Source organism: Rhamphochromis sp. 'chilingali', assembly GCF_963969265.1.
Source record: "Rhamphochromis sp. 'chilingali' genome assembly, chromosome: 11".
Lineage (NCBI taxonomy): Eukaryota > Metazoa > Chordata > Actinopteri > Cichliformes > Cichlidae > Rhamphochromis > Rhamphochromis sp. 'chilingali'.
Genome location: NC_137938.1, coordinates 17,933,921 through 17,953,793, shown reverse-complemented (window position 1 = coordinate 17,953,793; position 19,873 = coordinate 17,933,921). Strand labels below are relative to the sequence as shown.

The window sequence follows — 19,873 nt, the reverse complement described above, 5'->3', positions numbered from 1 at the left end:
TGTTCATCACCAATAGGAGGTCTTCACAGTCGGTGGTACTGCTGTGATATCAACACCTATCAGTGTGAATGCTGCACATGAGTCCGTGTGTTAGAGCAGGGACAGTGAGAGTAGAGCGGGGTTGGGGGTGGCTGGGTTGGATGCAGCTTGCATGGCACTGACTGAACTCCTGTGGCCAAGCAGAAATCTGTGAGGACACCAAAAGTAAAAGTTTGCACACGCATATGAAATGGCACACTATCTGAAGCACCGGGGACCAGATTTTTTTTCCCCTTCACAAAGCAAAATTCACGCATGAAGAAATAACTCCAAAGTCACTCGAATAAAAGTTAAAAAAAGAGGCCAAATGAAAACGACGAATTCCACAATTTGAACGAGTTTCACTTGAGCAACCCAGAGTTTACCCAGTGTTACATCCCCTGGCACAACTTGCACCAGCGTCTCCATACTAATACTAAATACACACATCAAATATTCAGCCAATTACAATGAGAGCTCTTGCAAAAAAGAAAAAAGAAAAACCTGCAATGCTATGGTGCCCGGGAGGGTAAGCATTACAGAACAAACACACTTTCAGAGAGCTAAAGAAAGACACCAGGGGTGTCGAGTCCCCCCTGGGGTGGAGGGTAGAAACAGCAACACCAACCTGCCCTTTAGGACTGTCACATTTAGCGACGATTTATGTTATTTGGACTTTTTCACATGAAGTGGAATCAAAAAGCAGCTGATTTGTGGACAAAACGCTTGGAAGTAAATGATCTTATTAAAGCCTTCTCCCACGTATCCACACAAAACTAGAACTGGATATAGTGACATCTCCCTCACATGATAAGAACAGTGATTGCATTTTTGTCCTATTTTAGATTATATAACTAACAGCCATGAAGTTCCTCCATAAAGCCTCTTAGTATAGCGGATCAGTGACTAAATTTGCATCGAGTCGATGCAGCACAGGAGTACAGTGATTTGTCTAATCTCTTGTTGCATATTTCATCGCTATAATCACACATTGTGCATTTGCGAGTGTGTACGTGGTGGTGATGGCGGTTGCGGTTGGGGGGGAAGTGGGCTGTTTTCTCCTTGCACAGGTGATGCATAGAGTACAAAGCCATCATCAACAATCTCTTAAGAAATAAATGTATTTGTTAAAAAAAGAAGAAGAAGCGGACAAATGTTTACACACAGCACTTTGATTGCAATTTAATTTTACATCACTCAGGGCCCTGAACTCACAGAGAAGCTGATGATGGACTTTCATCATCAGTATCAGCAATCTCAGTGTCATTCATGTTTTGTGAGACTTGTCAGAAGACTTTGAATAAACCCCTGGAGGAGCGAGATAAAACCTTCCTTTTCTGCGGGAGAATTGCCATGATGCACGTCCAAATTTCTTGATTACAAGACGAAGCGGGGGGAGAGAGAGGAAAAAAAAGTAAAAAAAAATAAAAAAATAAAAACCTTGAATGAAAGCCTGCGCTGAAAGTTTTCAGTTTGCTGATATAACAGTCAAGTGTGTCTATAAGTCTACTTAAAACGCTTAGGTATCAGTGGAGACAGCTGCGACACCCTCGTCTTATGATTCTGTCGAGACAGTACACTATCAAACCTTTCATACCGTTCCCAAGCTACATTTCCGGTGACAAAAGCTTTGCGAAAGCCTCCTGAAGGATTCATCTATATCCTAATATTTCCAATCCAATTTAACTGGAGCAGCCGGAGTGGTCTGAGCACTAGTTTACCAATCTTTGCTTTCCAAGACTCTGTGTGCTGAAGGCTTGAGGGGTTCAATCAATGGCGCTTTGATCTCGGCTGGAACCATAATTATTTAACATTGTTACAAGGATTTCTCTAATCCATCCTACCATTAAATCCCTTTTACACCCTCATCTTCTGCAGCCTAATCTGCATCTGGGTGCTCCGTTTGTCTCTCTCCCTCATTTCGGCTCGCCCCTCCCTCCTTGACGACACCCTGACTTTATAATGGACTTGGGTGTCGACTTAGAAAATGCCTTGTTTACTCAGAGCGACCTGATTGAACTGTGCTCAAACGGACTGTTGCTGTGTAAGAATTTAAAAGTTGTTTTTCTTAGTCGATCTGTACTTTTAAGTGCTACATAGTTTGGGTTTACTTTCAGTTCAGCTGGGACTGAATGGTGAAAGGATTCTGCAGCTATAATGCCAAGATCTGGTCACCGAGCTCAGTAATCTCAAACATTTCACATTGTGGTCCACACCACATATGACCCACTTTGACCTTAAGTGGGCTCGGCAAGTAAAAAAATCCCCTTTCTATTAGCGTAAAGACTTAATGCCTAAATTTGTCAATATAAGAAAAAGAAGAGTAATTACTACACTTTCCTCAGTTCAACATGTTTCTGTTTTTCAATGTGATAAAGAAATGCTGTTCTAGTAAATGAAGAACGGCTCTTTGGGCTTAAACTGTAAGAAATAAACGTGCTTATATTCCAGACCATCCTGTAATTGGAGGAAAGTTTTTTTGTAAACCACAGAAATTGCCCCATATTTATTATTGATTTTATTGTGGACACGTTCTTAAAAAAACAGATATTCCTGTAGTACTTTTCTGCCATTTAACTGATTATCTATTATTTTATTACTACAGTATGAATGGCTCTAGGTGAGATCTTTATCAGCATGACAAGTTGTAAAATTTATAAATATAAAAGTCCAAAATTTATCCTTCCCTTTATCCAGAGCCAGAGTATTTGCCAGGCTGATTGTGGCCCCTGGGCCTTATGTTGGACACCCCTGGTCTAGATATAACTGTCACCGCTTCATCTTCATTTTATCTTTTTTTTTGGTCAATTTTTCCACTAAGTTTCTTCAGATGAACCAAGGGAATGTCCAAGTTCATGTGACTGATGCCCAAAAGGTTTCATCCCATCTGTTTATTTTCATGATCACTTTGTCTCCCAACAAAAAACGGCCCACTGTCCTTTTGCAAATATTTGCATGTCTGTGTTTCACCACGATATAAATAGCAGCACGGGCAATCGCAAACATTTGTTGAGGCACCTGCCACAGTATCGTGGCCATCTGGTCCTCCAATTCTCCTAGCATGACATATGTGCATTAAACCTGAAATGGTTATTGTTTTTTTTTTTTCCTTTTTTTTCCTTTGGCGACTGGAAGAAGATGGATTGGCCACAGACCGTTCTAGGTTGGCTGGAGTCAAAAATGAGACTCGAGACTTTTTACATCTGAGTGAGGCTGCGTTTTCAGCATGTGCATGTTTGATGTCTTGAAAGGGGAAAAGAAGGGGGTGGATATAAATGGATATCTTTTTTCAGGGTGAAGTGTGTGTGTGTGTGTGTGTGTGTGTGTGTGTGTGTGTGTGTGTGTGTGTGTGTGTGTGTGTGTGTGTGTCCCACTGTCAGGTAGATTCTCAGATGGCCACTCCTTCAGCTGACCCCTGCCTCGCCCTGGCTGATGCCCAGCTGGCATCAGCAGCTGAGCAAGCTGGGCCATGCCGGCCGTCAGGGACAAGCCAAGAGAAGAGATTTGTGGACAAGGTGATCACATTACTTCTGTTACCACTCTGTCACACTCATCTGCCCCTTCTGCATCTCCTTCTTTACAGCGTGGCTCATTTTAAGTGTGTTTTAGGGCTGATATCTTAGATGTTGATGTCGCTGTATGCAAGTCACATCTACTTCAAATCCAGTTTAATCAGTTTGGGAAATTGGGTGTTGACATTAGCTGCAAACTGACAGCTACAGTAGATCAGCTTAATTCAATTCAAAACACTAGCATGTTTAATGCTGCTTCTAAAGTTCTCTGAGGCATTCCAGTGATATAATGTTGCACTCTGGGACAGTTTATGGGCCTTTTTTTTTTTTTTTTAGAAAAAGGTTAAAATCTAAGCAGCTGCTAAGTCTTTCTTAGCCTTTTAAAACTCCATGTCAAAATGCAGTGGAGATGATTTTTTTAGACCTTGACAGCTTGTTGTGCAGTTTCACTAATTATTCCGAGTGGAAAGTAAGCTATGCATCATTTGGCACAATGTTAGAATTGGCAAAACTATGGCAAACAATACAGTTATTTGGGGGGGGAAATGCACAAGTCTGAAACTCTTGCTAATTTTGTCGCTAATCAACGTGTTATAATCAGAGGATATCCACCTGTAGATGCTAAAATCAATCACGATCAGTTCAAAAGATGGCATTCATCATGCTTCAATCTGCAAAAAGATTGTGATCAATGGAAATGCTTTCCACTGTATCACTACAGAAATAAAATACAATAAAACTTGTTAGCACACACGTCACACTGCATGTGCACACTGTATTTATTTGCATTTGGGCAGCATAATAAACTGTGAAGCCAAACCACATCCTATTAGCAGTGGACAATACAGTGCCGTATCTGAGTATGTGCTGCTTCTTCAGCTACATATTAGCTTTAATTCTTAAATTTAGAGGTCCACAGCGTAACCTAACAAATGCACACACAGACTAGACACTTGAGCTGAAACTGCAGCGAACACAATTACAGCACTCTTAACGAACCCTGGATTTTCTTCACTTTCCAAAGCGGGGTGTGGTTTACATGAGAAGGCATTTAGATAAGGATGAGAACAAGTTCATTAGCAGAGTTAGCTAGCTAACACACACCATTCCCAATTAGCCTAGAGGAGAGCAAGCGGGAGAGAATCGAGAGAGACGGAGTCAGATTCCTATCACAGGCAGTCCATGAAAATGAATAGAATAGCATGACACGCTATCTGGCAAATCAGCGGCTGATTGCGAAACACCCGTGACGAGAAATGAACACGAGACAGAAGATCAGTGTGCAGATTTGCTTAAGGACATACTTGTAGAGATGAGGGGAGAGAAAGGGAACTCGCTGGGTGTTCCACATCAGAGACCCAGCACTCTGAACAACAGAGAAGAGCCAGCTATCAGATTAATAGTGAGTCATTCAGTACGCTTCTCTGCTGTTCCAGACAGAAAGACAATCAGAGAACAGGGGCCAATCGTGGACAGCACTTGACATGAGTTACTAAAGTGGAGATGAAATGCAGGGACAAAAAAAAAGAAAGAAAAAAGTTCAATTACAGGATGTAGATTGTAAAGGCTTTTGTTGTTACTCAGCAAAAGGGAAATGGTATGGAGGTGCTTCAATAGAATCACCAAAGCAGGTGGGCATGTTCCGAGTTAGCCCACCTCATTAAAAGGCTTCACTCTCTTTTTATGTAATGGCCATTACACGTCCTATTCAGATGCACACGCGCAGTGATTAAAAATTATCTGTTGGTGATCATAATCACAGCTGCTTAAACTTAAGCCAAAGAATAACAAAGAACTTTTGAATGCTCAACTATCTGAACATTTACAAAGAGATTAAAGGGGAGACAGTCTACAAACTAAATAAATTTGCTTTTAATCGCTTCCAACAGGAAGTCATGTCATTTCGAATGTCCCTATCTGATTGTCTGATTCCCCCTCTTTATTCAAATTATAACATGCCCATCTGACTTTTCCAGCACAATGGGAAAAATTAAAAAGGGAAATGACCTTTCATGGCAGCCATGATGAAAGAGTGAATGGCATTATTATGCGCCAAGATTAATTTCGGTCTACTCCACAGTGCCCATTGAGAAAACACACGAGGGGGGCACGGGTGCCTTAGTCGCTCATTAATTGGTAGGTGTATCATAGAGATGTCAAAAACAAGATGATTATAAACCGATGACCCGGCTGCGAAGCGCACACAATACGCTACAATATGAAAGCTTGTTTGCTTAAAGTTGGGTGCAGCCAGGTGCTAAGTGTCATTTTTCCGGCAGCAATACAGCAGAGATTGGGCCACAAGTGTCCAAGTCCTCTGATAAGTTGGAACCACTCATGCTGCGGTTTAGCAAAACATGAAATGGGCATCATGTCTCACATCACTTCCCCTGCAGTTCAGCTGTCCTCGCTGTATGCAAAGAGAAAGTTTACTTCAAGTCCCCCTCCTCTCCCTCCCCACTGCCTGTCCAGCAGTGTGTTTCTGAGCCTCTAATTCTCATTCTGATGGCTAAGTAGAAGGGGGAAAGCATAATTACAGTCAGTCATACATCCAGTCATGCTACATCCATCCCTCCTTTTCAAAGCAGTATTTTTAAGCTCAGCATTTCTTGCCAAAAAAAGGGGGCCTTTTTTCCCCCTCTGCATGTGATGCCTTCTTTTTGTCATGGCCCCCATAGTTCTGAGCTGACCCCCTCAGCCCTGTCTCCTGACTGATCACAGTGATGGTTTATTACTGTCGTCCCGGCGCTCTTATCTTTAGCCAGCAATGCTCATTTCCTTCCCCAGATTTAAATGCAAATGTGAAATTTAATGATAAATGCATTATCTGATAGGTGCGATAACACTGATTCACTGTCAGTATAAAATACACACCCCAGGGGGCTTCGAGCTAGCAAGCACAACTTGCCCAAATCCACTTTTTTCTCCCGCTCTCCCTTTCTTTTCTCTCCCCCCCCCCCCCAAAACGCATGTACCTGCAATAAATTCTTGAGGTCATTTTATGCATTAAAAGGAATCACATTTTGTGTGTTCAGCAGTGCGGGCGCAGGCTATTGCTGAGCAGTAATTGCCGTGCAACTATCTTGTTCAATGTATTATCCATCATTTTGATGAAGTTACTTTTACTAAAAGGGCAAACAAGATAAAAAAAAAATGTGTTGTAAACTCTTCAAAAGCTGCGTCTGCATTGCATTATTCAGTTCTTTAAAAAAAATGTCTTTAAGGAAGCAGTTGTCGACAATTTAATTTACTGTTAACCGAATGGTGGCTTCACGTACATTTCAAGCGAGCAGCAGACTTCTGACACGATTGTGTAGCTATATAGTTACTATACAAGGCAATCATTTTTAGAAACAATAATATTTTATCCCCTTTATCACCTTCCCTCGAACTACACCGCATGCCTTTCAGTTACTCAACAATAACTTTATCAAATGACCCCCGAAAGCCTGTCTTGTAAAGTAATACTCATGCTTTTCTTACTTGGACCATCCCATTCCTCTGGCCCCATGGCAGCGTGCCTGCTCTTCTCCCCCTGCCCATCCATCTCCGACTCTCCTGCCTCTCGATTGCCATCTTCCTCTCCTGTAAGTAAAAGAGGGAAAAAAGCACTTTAAGTCCCACAATGCACACAAGACCCAAAGTGAACAGCACTCTCTCCAAATTTAATGTTTGGACACGTAATTTAATGAATCGTTGCATTATGCAGACTTTGGTTTTTTAACATCTTCTCCCTGTACCAGTTAAGTGTCACAATGTGACGTGTGTGTTTCCGTGTATGATTTTGTAAAAGTGCATTCATCACATGCAGCTGCACACTTTTATGTAAAAAGGAGTTCCCATGAGTGCTTGCAGGAACAGGAGGAAGCCCAATGGAACAGGAAGGAAAGCAATGTGTGGGAGAGAGGTGGCTATTTATTACCGTTTGATCTATTGTGGAGGGAGCTAGAATGTGTGTTATAGGATGTAGGGGCTGATTTACAGTCCCAAGGCTCACACAGACCATGCTAAGGGATATTTGGGTATCTCTCTCCAGGATGTAAGTGCTTAAAGACCTTGTTTTACAAAAAAAAGAAAAAGACTAGACGCTCTCACTGTAGACGCACTTACTGTAAAAGAAAATCTATTTTTGCATGTCTACGGTAAGCACAGTTTGTACTCAAAAGTTTATAGGCACATAAATCAGAGCTTAGTAGGTGCCCCAAGTGTGGTGCTCTAAATAAATCCAATGTGGCTGACACAGTGGTTGGTGTCTCTTCAGACTCGGGCAGGTAAGAGCAAACCTGCTTGGGGCTGATGGTTTGTGGAGGTACATTCCTCTCACTTTTGTCACCCCATCTTTTTCATTCCTTTGATGTTTTAAACCCAACAGTGAATGGTCAAGGACAGGCCTGGATTGCTCCAGTGGCTTACTACACGCCACCACAAGGGAAAAACAGGGGCGGGAGAGGGCATGTAGATTTAAATACAAATATATGACGACAGGACAACCTATACCTTATGCAGCAAATCTAAATATGAATATATTGTAACCACACCTGCCTCTGTTCTTCGCCCCCCACAGTTCCCAAAAAAACACATTTCTGAGTCTTAGTTATCAACCTTCAAGTGACAACTGCCACAGGACACACACTACGTCACTCCAGCGCCGGCCATCCTCAGTCGGGTTAATCTCCAGATCAAGCACATACTCTGTGCTTGTTTAGCTTTTTTTCCCCTTTTTTTTGACGTGGCTCACTTCAAAGAGAGCGGCAAACATTGCCAAAAGGATGTCAGCTTTCTATCTCCCACTAAAATAGAAGATGTGTGCACGAAGAAAAAAAAAGCGATACTGTAGGGAAGTCTGCAGAAATGTCCTACTTACAGTACATGAGGTCATTATGACCCACTTTTGCTTATGCAAGTGTCTGCTTGGGCTGGCAATTTCTTCCCCCTGCTCCTCCTCTCTCCCAGTATATTATCACGGAGCCCACTCAACTAAATTCCCCCACTATTTATTGTTGGGCCTGGAGAACCTCTTTAGCATACCAGGCTCGTATTATGACGAGGATAACAAAGGCGTATATCAACAGTTCCTTCCAATGGAGCGCAGTTTGAAGAAAAAAAAAAAAAAGCTGGTGAGATAACATTAAAGGCACTACCTTGATCTCAGGCGAACATGTTAAGCCCTGTAACGAAACGTATTGGAAGTGTTTAATTACAGCCCGGGAAATGAAGCTACAAGATGATTCCTTAATTAAGCAGTGATTAAGGATTTTCTGCCTTCTATCTAACACAGTTTGCAGTGCATTTTAAACACAATCGCCCAGGCAACCTCACAGGGAACAATGTCACAGGGCTTTGATGAAGTTTCCTGCACAAATGTCACTAGGAAGAAAAAAAAGGCGAGCAGAGGAAGCAGTGCTGGAGCAGCACTCCTTTGCTTACAGTACAGTCAGTGAGATAAAACCTGGAATACAGAGAAATGTCGAGATCCCCCCCCCCCCCGCCCCGGATTTTAAAACAACATGGAAATGGATTGATTGAGGTGCTCCATTTCATTCACCGAGGTCCAATCTGAGTAATCGAGCCTCTGCTTTGTTTCATCATTTGAATTGAAACCCCTCTGCAGTCTTATCAAAGGGGACAGATTGTCAATGATCATCCTCTACATTATCGCCTAGATCATAATTTACATCTGGCTTAGGTTCCTTTCCCCGCACGCTCAGATGGATATACTTGAGGCTGAGTGAGAGAAAGCTGAGGAGAACAGAAGGGACGGGGAGGGCTGGGGAGGCGAGGCGGCCTGCTGGGTTCTGGGTTGGCGGGCATGCGAGAGGAGCCAGTGAGCTGTTAAAATCAGCTCTATCGCTGCTCTATCAAAGGACAGCTCTCTAGCCAAATCGCAGTCACATGCAGCGTGCCACACATTCAGGTCAATAAGCTTATAGGCGATTTACACAAACAATTCCTCGAGCAAGGTAGCAACAAAGTCATATTGGCTTTTTCCCTCCCTTTTAGCATTGTCTCTGCCGAGGAAGCCCTTGAAAATGTCAATCTCTCGCATGCGACTTTAAGGAGCTCAGGGCACTCTAATCCTGACCACTGAGTCCTGAGACAGGTTGCAATTTCTGCAAGATGGTGTATAAGTATTTTTAAGTATTCCTATGGGATTGCAGAGTTCTATAGGTTACCAAATCCCGGGCTCGATGACTTTAACCCAGTGTCGCATTTCTAAACCCATCACATGCTTCCTGGTGTTGGAGCTTGGCGATGATTTTCAAAATGTAATATCAGGAGGGCTATGCCTGCCCCCCCCTCGTCAGCATCGTTGATATTGCATATTTGGCTGCTGATGCAGATTGCGTCACATATACAGATAAAGTCAATTCAAGGAAGCAACCTTTTTCACCAAAGTCAAGCATAGCTGTAAGACTTCTCTGCTATCTGAAAAATAGGTCTGAATTGCATGCAATTTGTGGCAGGCAGAGCACTCCAATGGAGGGAGGCTATTAGTGAAATGCCTTGCCACTGTCTCTTTAAATGCCAATAAATTCCCATCATTACAGAATCTGGCAGTTTTCCTCCCTGTCTGCAGCCTGGGTCTTTATCTCGCTCTGCCTCAGTCTCTGAGCATGTAGATCTGGCCCAGTTAGATTGTCATACTTAACAAACATTAATGATTAATTTCCTCCACTGAGTCAAATGGGGCTAAAGGGATGACTCGATTCATCTTATCGCACCACAAATTAGCATTTCCCCATATTCTCCAGCATCAACTGTGCATTAAAATTCCACATTTACCATTCTGGGCACTGGCAGCTGTGGTGAAAGAGCCAAGGAGATCTTCCTCCCGTGTTGCTGGAGATTCAGATTACTTCTGTGTCGCACAAAGAATAATTAATTGTGCCACTTTCTCCTTGTTACTGTACATCTGTGGCTGCCGCAAGTCAAATTACTCACCGAGAGGTTATTTGAAAGTTCAAGGTGTATTTTTTTTTTTTTATTATTTACCGTGTTAAGTCCTTTGCTTTCACTTTTCACTTCAACTGTGATAGAATATTTCTGCCCCCATTGTTTCTGTAATTCGAGGAGAACGGCACAAAAGAGTGCAAATTTTCACGTTTAACTTGATGTATCTTGACACCCGCAACAACCTCAGAAACGAACTGAAAAAAAAAAAACAACCCTCGTGTAATGTAACTTCAAGAAAAGCTGTTTTACGTCGAGGAAATGAGACACGTGAAATGACATGTAAATTTACTGTCAGTGCTAAGTAAGGAAGTCATTTGTCATCAGACAAACACTTGGAACGCTCAGAGGGAACAGCTTGTGGCAACACCCTGTGCTGAACTTCACAGATAGCCAACAATAAAAGAGGGGGTGAAACAGCAAGGTGAAATTTCACAATTTCAGTAAAAAAAAGATGCCACTCAGCGTATATAAAAAAAAGGTATCTTTCTCACAATTATGGAGCCAGGTGTGTCAAGAGAGTATAAATCTTTTCTGTGGGAGCGAGCGTGTTCATCTGTGGGGTTCTTCACAAGCACAGCTCCATAAATGTGAAATTGACCGAGCAGGAGAGGTTGTTTGAGGTAAAAATTCTTGTTTAATAGCAAGGGAAAGCCAAGGTTATTTCTTTAGATGTGTGCCTTTCCCCCTTCCTCATAGAAGTCTTGAAAGGGAGGCAGACCCCCTCTAAAATGCCATGTATATTAAAAACAGTGTTCAATCTCTCTGGGGTGCTACTATTCCACCAAGCTTGTTCATTTTCAGAGACATTATTCTGAGCTGAACTGACAGGGGGCTGCTCATACCTGTAACCGTATATCCACACGATTCAGGGCTGCCCATTACTGACGATCATGACGCATTATGCGAGGGATTAAATTGTGTGGCTGGTCAAAATAGGTCTAACTTGAGTACTTCATGTGCAGCTGGATAGTCCCATCAGTGATAAAGCACTGTATTTTAATTCTTGATCACTGAATTGTGTATCCAAAATAAAACATTAACTTGCAGAGTATTGAATGAAGCTGTCTAATAGAGGCATTGGATTGGAGTAATTACCTGGGATGATGTGAAACACATGTTCTTGATATACAAATTTAGCTTTATTTTAATAGATTCTGTCTGTTTGAACTTTTTTTTGACTCCAAAAACAAAATAATAAAATCACTCCTTCCTTTGTTAAACTGGACATGTGCGACCACTGGTGAGGCCTAACAAAAGGACAATGCTGTGTTTAAATGGGTCATAAGTCAGAGGGCTTAGGAAGCACTGATGCAGGACTAATCATTTCTACTGTTTGTCTGAAGAAGAAGAAAAAAGATGATCCTAAAAGCATTTTTGTCATTTCTGTTGCCAATGTCAAGCTAACAGGCCCTTGTGTGTGTGTGTGTGTGTGTGTGTGTGTGTGTGTGTGTGTGTGTGTGTGTGTGTGTGTGTGAGTGAGAGAGAGAGAGAGAGAGAGAGAGAGAGAGAGAGAGAGAGAGAGAGAGAGAGAGAGAGATGCCAACAGCACCTTACAAGCTAAATCAATGAAAGGGCCAAAACCCAGTGAGAGCCACAGCACTATTAACTAAACAGGTCAGGGAGTCAACCGTCACCTAATTTTGAGGTTCCTGAGCCTCAGACCAAGATGGGACGTCAAGGTGCTCCACGCACTTATCTGGGGAGTCCCTTTTCTGCAAGGGTAAGGCAAATGGCTGAGTCTTTGGTGGCATTCAACTTCTTGACCTTTGCGCCTTTAAGCGGCTTTGCTACTTCACCGCACTCTGATCAAAGTTAATAAGTGCTTCATATGTTAATGAAAATTGGTACTCCTCTTTGTGTTCCTACAGCTTTTTAATACCTATTATAGACTGAAACTTTTAATGGAGGTTTTAGGTCCCCCTGACAAGCCCATTTCAGAGAGTGACTACACAGATACAAGGCTAAGCTAAGACCAGAGAGTTACTGCTCAGTGGAGGAACCTTACACGGGAGACCTTATTCTCCGGGAAGCAGCAGAAGATAAAGGCCATGGGATGAGTGGCTGCTTTAAAACCCACGTTCAAGTCCGCACAGGGCTAATTACAGCACGCCATCACATTTGAGAGGGTTTAGTTAATCAAGGGGGGGCTCTCTTTTGCCTCCTATAGTCGAGGAATAACACACTTAAACCATTTAATGCCGCCAGGATTGCGTCCCGTTTAATTCAAGGCAGTTTCACATAAGTGGGGTAAATTTAAGCCACTCTGACATTAGTTTTAAACAGATCTAATTGAGGAAGGGATCATGGGAAAGTGGCTACACCTGATGATTGCACACAACTTGGCACTAGGAGAAAAGAAATTTGGATAGTACATCATTTGGGTCTTATGAGGCAATGGGAGACTTAGCTACTGTAAGCTGAGATAGCAAAGTCATACAAAAAAAATCGGACTAGTAAGGCTCGTGCATGACAAGGAACAGATTAGAAGTGCTCAGGGAAAGTACTATTTGACATTATGGATTGGTATTTTGTGTTGTCTTTATTCATAAACAGGGAAAGGAGATTTGAGCCCCGGCTCCTTAAACAAAGGGAATACCAAATGGCACTGACAAGGTTCTTTGAAAATTTTCAGAAGTTGTACTACTTTTTTTTTTTCTTGTAACCACCAATACGCGCCATCTATTTCATAGCTGCTGGGTTATTAGAAGTATATGCCTCGCACTTTGAAGTTTGAGTGGGGACACATTACGGAGGAGACAAAGGGTGAAGCGGTCTCTGGTAATTGCAATTTCTGAACAATTGCGCCGTTCAACTTTTCCCGGAGAACAAAAGGAAAACATTATTGATACGATTACCGGGGCATAGCCTACCTGAAACATGAAAGATTTATTTTTTTTCCTTCAATAATGTAATCCCACGAGGCACATCAGTTTAGAAGTGTGGAGAAATAATTCTAAACAAATTTCCCTTTGAAAGGAGGGCGAGGAGGCAGACATTCAAAGCATCGGTTCTTCATTAAAAAGTCAAATTTGCGGCATCCGAGCGTCAGTAAGAGCGGGGACACCTGGGGTAGCGAACGCCACGCAACCGGAGGCTAGGAAGAGGCGGCGGCGGTGGGGTTGGGGGTGGAGGTTCTGGGCTGGGTTGCGGTGGTTGGGGGGAGGCGGGACAGGTCTGTCATCTTCACACTGTAACCTGAAGCAGGCCACAAATTAGCTCCTGTGATGGCACGGTGTGACCGAAATGAAACAAACACACAAAGAAGCAGTCTAATTGAATTGGAGTTCAAAGAGGACTCGGGCGCATTTGGCGACGCTGAGGCGCTTTATAGTGCTGGACCTCCGAGCAGTAGCAGGTGCTGCTGAGTGTTCACAGAGCTTTAGCGCCGGCTCAAAGGGAAGCGCTACGCTCTCCAGTGCATTGGTGCACCGTAGCACACCTTCACAGCACTATCACAGAGGGAGAGCCAGTGTTGCTGGTGCCATCTCCATCTCAGATCAAACCACTGCTCTTGGGTGGATTGCTGGGGATCAAATATCAAAAATGGATAGTCTCAACTCCAGGCAGTGATGCGGGAGAAATTCTCAGACGGACACAAGTTCTGCCAGGTTTGATTTGAACATGTTGAGGAATTTTATTAGACACAATTGGCAGGAGTTTAACTTACTTTTTGATGCTCAGCATTGGGGCGGGCACAGCATATTGTCCCATATTAGGCGTTTAAAAAAAGGAAAAGATGGCTGAACGCTGCATGAGGAAGCCCGCCTGTGAAGTTTCGGTTTTGGCCGAGTGCGGGACGCTCACCTTTGTTGCAGAAGTACTCCATGTCTTCGCAGCTTATGTTCTCAGTCTCAAACTCGGCGGTGAAGTTCTCCTCCACCGAAAACTCATCTTTGGCCAGGAGCTCATTCTCCTCGGAGACGCACTCCTCCTCCTCTTCCTCCAGGCCATCCTCCAGAGGACCTGAGGGAACAGGCACACATATGTACACAGAGACACACACACAGACACACAAGGGAGATGTTCAGCAATTTCATCACACCCTTCAGGCTTTCAAGAATCAAAATCTTGTCTCTCCTTGTTTCCGGTGCTGCAATAATACAAATTCAAAGCACTGCGCAACATTGCGTGGTCTAAGCGCCGTATGCATACACGTTCAGAGATTCGTACAGGCTAAAGATAAAGCCACCCCAATAAACACTATTATTTTACCACCGTGCTTCACATCAGTGTTTCCATTATTCCTATTGAAAAAAAATCCCCTTGAGACTTTTTTTTTCCAGAAAAACAAGCTGACATGCAGCCAAGGTGAGCGCTGATGTTAATCCCGCTACCTGCAAAACAAAACCTCACACAGATGGAGAGAGGGAAGGAGAGAAGGGGGGCAAGAAAAAAAAGTTCCTTTCCAGACTTTTCACACAGGCATCAGCATGGGAGGAGGAAAGAAAATACTTTTATTAATTTGTTAGCCTTATCACAGGGTACAATGTTGATTTTCCATTTACATTCCATGCCTCCGGGTAATACACCAGTGCAATCTTAAAGGAGACACTTTTCCGTGTGATTAATTTTTTCCCCCCTCTGTGCAATATTATTTCTTTAAATCTAAATGATTTCAGAGGGTTTTTTTTTTTTGCTTGTAGCTGTACATCTCTTTTGGTATTTGCATATTACCATTTTGCTTCAATCAAGGGTGTTGATGGAATTACTGTACTGCCACCTGAATTGTATTAGTTCTGAAAACATCTCACCCAGCATTTGAATGTTATTAAGATAATACGCATCGCGCACACCTCTCTCCTTTTTCTGCCAAAACATGCCCGCAAAGTCCCCGCATGACATACCAAAAGCGAAAAAGACTGGGGGAGCCCTTCTGGTTTAAGTTTAGTTTAATATTTGAGATGATGCACTCTGAGAAAAACCTGCATAAGCCCCATGAAAAAACCCCAAAAAACACTCCTTGCTCCTTCTCGAGTCGTGTGTAAAGTGAACAATCATGTCGAAAGTGCTGCTGTCACTGCCAGCTAGATGAGGATGCTGTCTCTGTTTCTGCCTCTCGTGCATCCACCTAGAGCTCAAACAGAGCGCACTTACATCCTCTCCACACCTTTCAGTCTGTTTGTTCTATTGTAGCGGGAGCGAGCCCCCTCAGCTTTAATAAAGCAATAATTTCACTTCAGAAAGTGGGGCTGGTGTGCCTCTCCTGTTTCTCTTTCTTCTTGCGACGAGTCTCATAAAAGACCCCCCTGATGTCCACAAACTGCTTGCTCTTTTCATTAGTCTTATAAATTACTCCTTTGTAGAAGCCAACATCTGCAGGAGCCCCGGACATGAAAAGAATTAGCACGCGGATCTCTAATAGACACTGCAGAGGCAGAGTGCCGCTTTTAAATTAGGATACAGTTTTATGATCTTATCTGATGCCTTCTGCTGATTCGCTGAGGAGTGAAGTGAGGCGTGAAGTGACTCGATGAGTCTACCATCACTTAAGATGATACTGAGAGATAAATATCGCCGTATCAAGGGGAGATTGTATGACTGGCGGTAAAAGCTCCTGCCAAGGCAATTGAAGACAGTGTGAAAGAAAGCGGGGAAATACATTTCTATACACACAGTGTGTACACATTCCATTACACAGCTGAATAAGAACTGTGTGTACAACTAAACGATTCTTCCTCTGTTGCTGGCAAATACAGCAGCGCCATTGCACCGCGGAAAATAGACCTACAGTGTTGTGTGATAATAAGGGTAAAGGGAGATTAAAGATAAACTTCATGGTCAATAAAACACAAAGATTAGGTAGATAAGATGAGATAGAATTGAGGTTTAATAGACTCAGAATAAGGGCATCTCACTTCCCCACTCCAACAGATAGTAACTAAATGGAGCATTTTCAAACTGATAGAGATACTGGAGGCCTTGCTGAATATGGAAAAATGAAATATTACACCCAGCCTGAGACATTAAAGGGGGTCCGATGGCTACTTCTTTTGGGACCGCGCAGATTGACCAAAGTTTGCTCGCATTCTCATGTGTTTAGTTTATTATACAGTATTCATTGCATGGAGAGACCTGAAATTATTTCAGAGACAGCAATGATAAGAATAATGACTTTCTAAACGACCAGCAGCACACTCCTAACTCATTTTCTGATAGTGGCGTTCCTGCTATATTTAGTTGTGTACTGTTTAAAATCCTGTCACATTCGCTGTGTGACCCGCGCTTGTTGGTGCATTTCTATAGGCTCTGCTGACGAACTGGGCCAGAGGAATGTCGGCTGCTTCGCCCTCTTATCGAGCCTCCTCTGGAGTTCAGATGGCCAATGACACCGCGGAGAAAGTGTCTGCGCTTCACTTTGCCGCAGAAAACAACACAGCCGGCTTTAAGTGGTGCGCTCATTACGGCTGATCTAAGCCTGCTAGAGATGCATGTTAACTTTATAGTAACAAGCGATCTTTACCCAACGACAAAATCATCTACCGGTTGACGTAATTAGCGAAGCAGCTTAATTTTAAAGAGTGATCAATCAGAAAATATCACCCCATTTTCTTCCTTTCTCTGTTTTATATCATTTTAAGTTGCACATTTAAGACAAAACATGTCATTTAAAGATATGAAGTCACAGGTTTGTTCCTCTGTAAATATTTGACACGTGGCGACGGGTTACAGGAAGGCTTCCTAACAGGTTGAGAACCACTCGACTCAACAGTTAATTAGTTTATCATTAAAAATGATCGTTAAAATAATTAGCAGCTGAAGCCCTGCGCTAATTATCTGTAACCTGAAGTGTGGCAGCCTTTCAGAGCACACTTTCAAGTTTGCAGACAAAAGGCTTGGATCGTGAGATAATCGTAGCACAAACGCTGCTATCTGCTCACTTTTAACAGGATCTTTCAGGAGGCTGCACTCTGTCTCAACTTCCTCTCAATCAGGGTCAGTGTCCAGGTATCCCAGCACCCTCCACATCCGCCCTGACACATGCGCACCCTCCAGCCTCGACTGTATCATCCGCATTCATCAAGACTCTTCTTCTGCCGAGAGAGACCGAAAGAAATCTCAGCTCTGTTCAAACAGTCATGCAGCAGGAGCAGCCAATGCTAATAGAGACATTGGTAGCTGAATGCAGGCTTGATCACAGTGGCTCTTTTGTTCATGGCGTGGCCTCTGTCTGATAGGGATCGGCCATGCGGAGTGGAGCTCCGAAGAGGGATATGGTAATGCCCCCACTGAGTCTATAAAATGGGGTGATACTCTGAGACCATATGATGGACAGAGGATTAATGAGTCACAGAGGAAGAGGGGAACAGAGGAGTATGGACTGAGGTGGTGGAATGAGCATATCTTTCAGGAAAATATACTCTGTACTCAAGTCTGTGCCTCAGTGGACTAAAACAGAAAATAGGAAAGAAAAAACACACACACATGTGCCAACCTTGTTCCAAAGCTCACACTCAAAAAAAAAGGAAGACGAAGAAAAAGAGGAGCTCTGAAGAAATATGTGTGTATGTGCAAAACTGTATGAGTGACTGCTAATTTCATGGCATGCTTTTTCAAGCATCCGCAATGTGGGGAGCTTGTGGCCGGGCTGTGATAGCGATACCTCACATTATCAGCAGGCTCCACAGTGTGATGTGTGGATCACAAACCCAGCCTCCTCTATAGCTCCCTAATTAGAGGTGAGGTAATTGAATCTGACAGAACAAAGCGGCAGATCTCTATAAGCATGGAAATCATTTTTGCTCCCACCTATACAGTTTTTCATCCAAACGGTCCATTGAAAATGTGTCCAAGCTGGCCTGGGGATAAAACGTAGCACCTGAGACTAAACATGAATGCATAATGCAGCCCTAAAATCCAACAGGGCCACACAGCTCAACCTCTGCCAGCTCTGCTCCTCCTCGTGACTGGCCCTTTGTGCCAAAACTGATACTGGGCCTTCCTCACTTCCGGGTGAACACGCACACACACATGCAAACTTTTGCGTGGGAGGAAATACAGGAATACACTTTGCCAAGCAGGTTTAGATTCCTGTGATCCTAACCCTCCACAGCTGGAGAAAAAGGAAACGACAACCGTGTGCGAAAACATAAAAACACGACTGTGTCTCATCTTGGAGGATAGGTCGGGAAGGTTGAGAGAGAGAAACGAGAAAGAGAAGGAGGAGGAGGTAGTGGAGAGAGGCAAAGGGAGACTGGGGGCCATCCTCTCTCCTCAGCTCTAATGACCTTTGGGAAGCAGAGGGCTCCCTCAGCCTTGGAGGAGACTTAGTGTATATGTTACAGGGCTCAAGCCACTAATTTAATCCTTGATCACTGTAATGAAATAGATACCATTTACGCAGCTCTTAATAGCTTCATATGCTACAGGAACCCTCAAAGGAATTTTTCATTTCAAGCATCTTTTTTTTTTTGTACTGCATAAATGTTACAAAAAAAAAAAGCGCTTCCTTTTTTTTCCTCCAAGTTGTACACTCTGTGATCAAACTAAATGTGGAGCTAATGCTGTAACACAAGTCAAAAAGTAAATTAGCATTTGCATATTGTCTGTGAATGGCTGCTTGTGTGTAAATGCGTGTGTGTGTGTGCTGGGAGGAGCGTGGAACAGCTTCAGTGGAGACTGATGTGTTCTCAGAGCCGCAGTCTGTGACCAAGAATAAGCAATGCTATTGTTTAACTTGATTTTCCGGTCGCTAAGCAGTGTAATTCTCGTGATTAGAAATGGCTGCCTTCCTAAATTCGGGCACTTACAATCAACAGTCAACAAACTGCTCGAAAACGCAGCACCCAAAAAAAAAAACAACAACAAAAAAAAGGATATTGTGTGGTGAAAAGGGGAGGGAGGGAGGCTGGGTTTGTTCTAAAGTGGGGGTGGAGGGGGGTGAATGTATTCACATCCTCGTATGACACACGCACAGAGGAAGAGCACACACACTCGTTTGCGAGGCTGCAGCAAAAGATGACAAGGCATCTAAATGTGATCTGATGACATCATGTGTTTAGATGGCCCGCCGAGTTTACATTACTGTACATTTAAGCTTCGTGCAGCAACACTAAGGCACAGCCGCTGGCTAGGAAAGTATCTCCGTCCACAGATTTCTCATGACATCCTGTGAAATCCACATATAAAAAATCTAATAAATAATAATAACAATAAAAGAGAAGGGGTGTGTGTGTATTTTTTTTTCTCAAATACTGGTAACATAATTCCAGTCGAGTATCTTATTCCAATCAGACACAGCTTTGGATCCACGGCATGTTTGCGGAGTTTCTAAGTTCTGTGTTGTTGCGCCCAGTGTTTCTGTCTGGACCGTTGAAGAGGAATAACACGCTCTTACTTCTTTATCCAATGAATTTGAATTGGAATGGCATGAAAACATGCTGGCATTTGAC

General features: G+C 43.1%; 1 protein-coding gene across 1 annotated transcript in view; it reads right to left on the bottom strand.

Moving 5' to 3' along the window:
• Window positions 1-19,873, bottom strand: part of zfpm2a (zinc finger protein, FOG family member 2a) — a 119,294-nt gene that overhangs the window by 73,682 nt on the left and 25,739 nt on the right. The window contains exons 2-3 of the mRNA XM_080896115.1: window positions 14,289-14,447; window positions 7,014-7,115 (exon numbers count right to left, since the gene is read on the bottom strand). Coding sequence (XP_080752241.1) covers window positions 7,014-7,115; window positions 14,289-14,447 — 261 coding nt within the window. The remainder of the gene's footprint in view (window positions 1-7,013; window positions 7,116-14,288; window positions 14,448-19,873) is intronic.